The 3,201-nt window shown below is 49.6% G+C and overlaps 1 protein-coding gene across 1 annotated transcript; it reads left to right on the forward strand.

Annotated features, from left to right (window-relative positions):
* Positions 1-217: 217 nt before the first annotated feature.
* Positions 218-2,314, forward strand: LOC120666520 (dof zinc finger protein DOF5.1-like). Its single transcript, XM_039946382.1, has 2 exons — positions 218-575; positions 967-2,314. The coding sequence occupies exons 1-2, from the start codon at positions 525-527 to the stop codon at positions 1,930-1,932; spliced, it is 1,017 nt and encodes a 338-aa protein (XP_039802316.1). The 5' UTR covers positions 218-524; the 3' UTR covers positions 1,933-2,314.
* Positions 2,315-3,201: the final 887 nt, after the last annotated feature.

A 3,201-nucleotide genomic window follows, 5' to 3' on the forward strand; every position in this document is an offset into this window, starting at 1 on the left:
CTGATTGAGCCCTTCACTCACTTCCCTCCCTCCCTCTCTCCTACTGTTAGCTACCTAGCTAGGGTTTGCCCATGGCCCTTCTCCTTTTTTGAGCCATCACCTTTTACTCTCTCTCTCTCTCTCTCTCTCTCTCTCTCTCTCTCTCTCTCTCTCTCTCTCTCTCTCTCTCTCTCTCTCTCTCTCTCTCATCTCTCTCTCTCTCTCTCTCTCGCTCTCGCTCTGGTGACTCATGACACATCCTTCCCCACTAGCGGTCTAGCCATCCTCATCAGCAACCTCTTGGCCTCTCTCTCTCTCTCTCTATGGTCTCTACCTCTGTCTCTCTTAACTTGCATACTGTTCCTGCTCGATCGTTCTCTCTTAGCAGCTAAGGAAGGCCACATAAATTATAAAAGGCACCACTTGAGGGCAGGCCCGAGAAAGTTGTGGTTCTTCTTCTTCTTGGTTCTGCGCCTTCTCCCTCAAAGAGTCACGGTCAGTGAAAGGAAGAGGGCAAGAGGTTCTTCTTCGCTCGCTCGATCATCATGGTGTTCTCCTCGCTGCCGATCTTCCTAGACCCTCCCAATTGGGGCCAGGTAATTGATTTAACCTTGTCCTAAGAAAATAATTGATTTAACCTATTGTGTTCTTCCTATCTACTTCTAGCTCATCAACAACTTTCTTTTAAGTTCATCATATATATATTTGTGCACAAGCATGATGAACTGGTGCATCTTTTTTTTACCTCTGTTTCCTTTCTATTTTTTTGGGGTGAATCATGGGGTTTTAATTAGATATATATACTAACCTCTAACTTTTTGTTGATTGATCCAATTTTGTTTACTAGCTTTGTTCATGCCCAACTCAGGGTAGAGTAGACACAAAGAGAAGGGCAGGCATGATTCTAGGCATGTTCTTGAATATACCGTGCTTTGGATTCAGTCGTCTTTGTTAATTTAATTCTCTCCTTTGATTCGCTATATACAGATGCAGATGCAGCAGCAGCAGCCACCACTCCAGTGTCTCCTCGGCGGCGCCGGCGGGAGCGACCACCACCACCTGATGCCTCCGCCGTCCGGCCTGGCGCCGCTGCCGGGCGGCCCCGCTGACACGGCGGCGAGCGCTCCGGCGGGCGGCAAATCGTCCACCTCGATGCAGACTTCCGCCGGGGTGGGCGCGGGGGCGCAGCCGCGGCCGGTCGTGTCCATGGCCGAGCGCGCCCGGCTGGCGCGCGTGCCGCTCCCGGAGCCCGGCACGCTGCGGTGCCCGCGCTGCGACTCCACCAACACCAAGTTCTGCTACTTCAACAACTACTCGCTCTCGCAGCCGCGCCACTTCTGCAAGGCGTGCCGCCGCTACTGGACCCGCGGCGGCGCGCTCCGCAACGTGCCCGTCGGTGGCGGGTGCCGCCGCAACACCAAGCGCTCCAGCAAGAAGTCGTCCCGCGGCGGCCAGGGCGGCGGCGCGGGCGCCACGGCGGCCACGTCCTCGTCGTCCACCACCTCCACCTCCACCACGGCCACCACCACCACCACCACGAGCGCCGCCATGGCGGCGGCCGAGGCCATCGCCAGCATGCAGGCGCAGCTGCCCCACCTCAGCCTCCCGCCCGCCGCGGCCGCCGCCGCCCTGGAGGCGTCGCTGGAGGGCTACCACCACTACCTGCCGCTCCAGATGCAGCCGCAGTTCCTGCAGCAAGCTGGCCTACACGGGTACCATTTCGCCGACGACGGCAGCGGCGTCCTCGCCGACGGGTTCCCGAGGGGAGTCGTCGCCTCGGGGCTGCTCGCGCAGCTCGCCGCGGTGAAGATGGAGGAGCACAGCAGCGGCGGCGGAGGTGCCGTCGCGGCGCATGAGCAGTCGTACTGGCCCGGCAGCACCGGCGGCGGCAACGGCTGGCCGGCAGAGTTCCTGTCAGGGTTCAGCTCGTCGTCTTCGGGGAATGTGTTGTGAGATGCATGTGGCCGTCCAACTGTGGGATGCATGGCCATGTGCGGATGCTGCTGAAGCTGAACAACCTCACCTTAAATTAGTTCTAGGGTTTATGTGGTTTGGAGACATGATCAGAGTTGCGTCCTTCACCAATTAGGATGGTGATCATCGATAATGAGTTGGGGTTTTACATGTTTTTTTTTTCAGTTTAAGAGTTTCAAGCTGGTTAATGTCGTGTAGTTGGTAGTGTGTTGCATGTAGTGCAGGGAGGTGCATGTGTTAACTCATGGAGGTGATACGTGTCAAGTTACTTAACTATACTATGTTTGATTATAATGGGAACTTGGTCATGGTTGTACTAGTGCGAGTTCAAAATTTCAAATGTGTTTGGAATTTTCTTGTTGATTGAAATGTCTTCAGGGGGCGATCGATATACGAGCATATGTGCCTATGGCCTCATGTTGGAGATTCGATCAATGTGATGTATTGGTGGTCAAGACTACGGATTTTGTTTCACAATCTTAATTTGATGAAATTTCTCTCCATATGCCACCACATGAAACAAATTAATCCTCTTAGTTCGAGCATCCTTAAAAAAGGACAATGGTTGAGCTTGAATGGTTATGTCCTGCCATTCAAATTTGAAAATGGTATACCTTAGAGATTAATAGTCTACATTTCATTACTATCAAAATTAAATACTAATTCAATAATTCGATCAGTCAACCACCTTGTAAAAGAAATAAGTTCTCCTTAGTTCTGTTAACCGCCATCGAACAATTGAAAATTAATTATGGGCATGATTCATGAATGGCTATGTTCTCACATTCAAATTTTAGAGTGTGTTGTCTTGGTGGTTGAGACCACATATTCAAATTTTCAAATAAATTGAGTATTAATTTGAAGAAACTCTTGTTTCATGAACTCTTGAACTCAGAATTCCCTTAGTTCCACATCAAGAGAAAGTTAAAAACATAATAGTAAGACCTGAGACAGACGAATTGCATATTTACTTTTGATAGAAGTGTTAAGTTTAAGTCAAAATATACTTTCTGATGAGCCAATCAAGTTATGATGCCAAGCATGAATAATTTTAGATGATAAAGAAATTTTCGTCTGGGCTGATGGCTGATGCTCTATAAAGGTTTTCATGTGTGAAGGAATAACACTAGCTAGACAATCTAGCAAAACTAACTAAGTTTAAGGTTATTACCTAAAGTTAACTACTCATCGTGCTTTGTGCAGACTCCATCGAGATCATTCTTAAGTTTAATTTGAATATTTAGTCTT

This window comes from Panicum virgatum, chromosome 3N, assembly GCF_016808335.1.
Source record: "Panicum virgatum strain AP13 chromosome 3N, P.virgatum_v5, whole genome shotgun sequence".
NCBI classification, from domain to species: Eukaryota; Viridiplantae; Streptophyta; class Magnoliopsida; order Poales; family Poaceae; genus Panicum; species Panicum virgatum.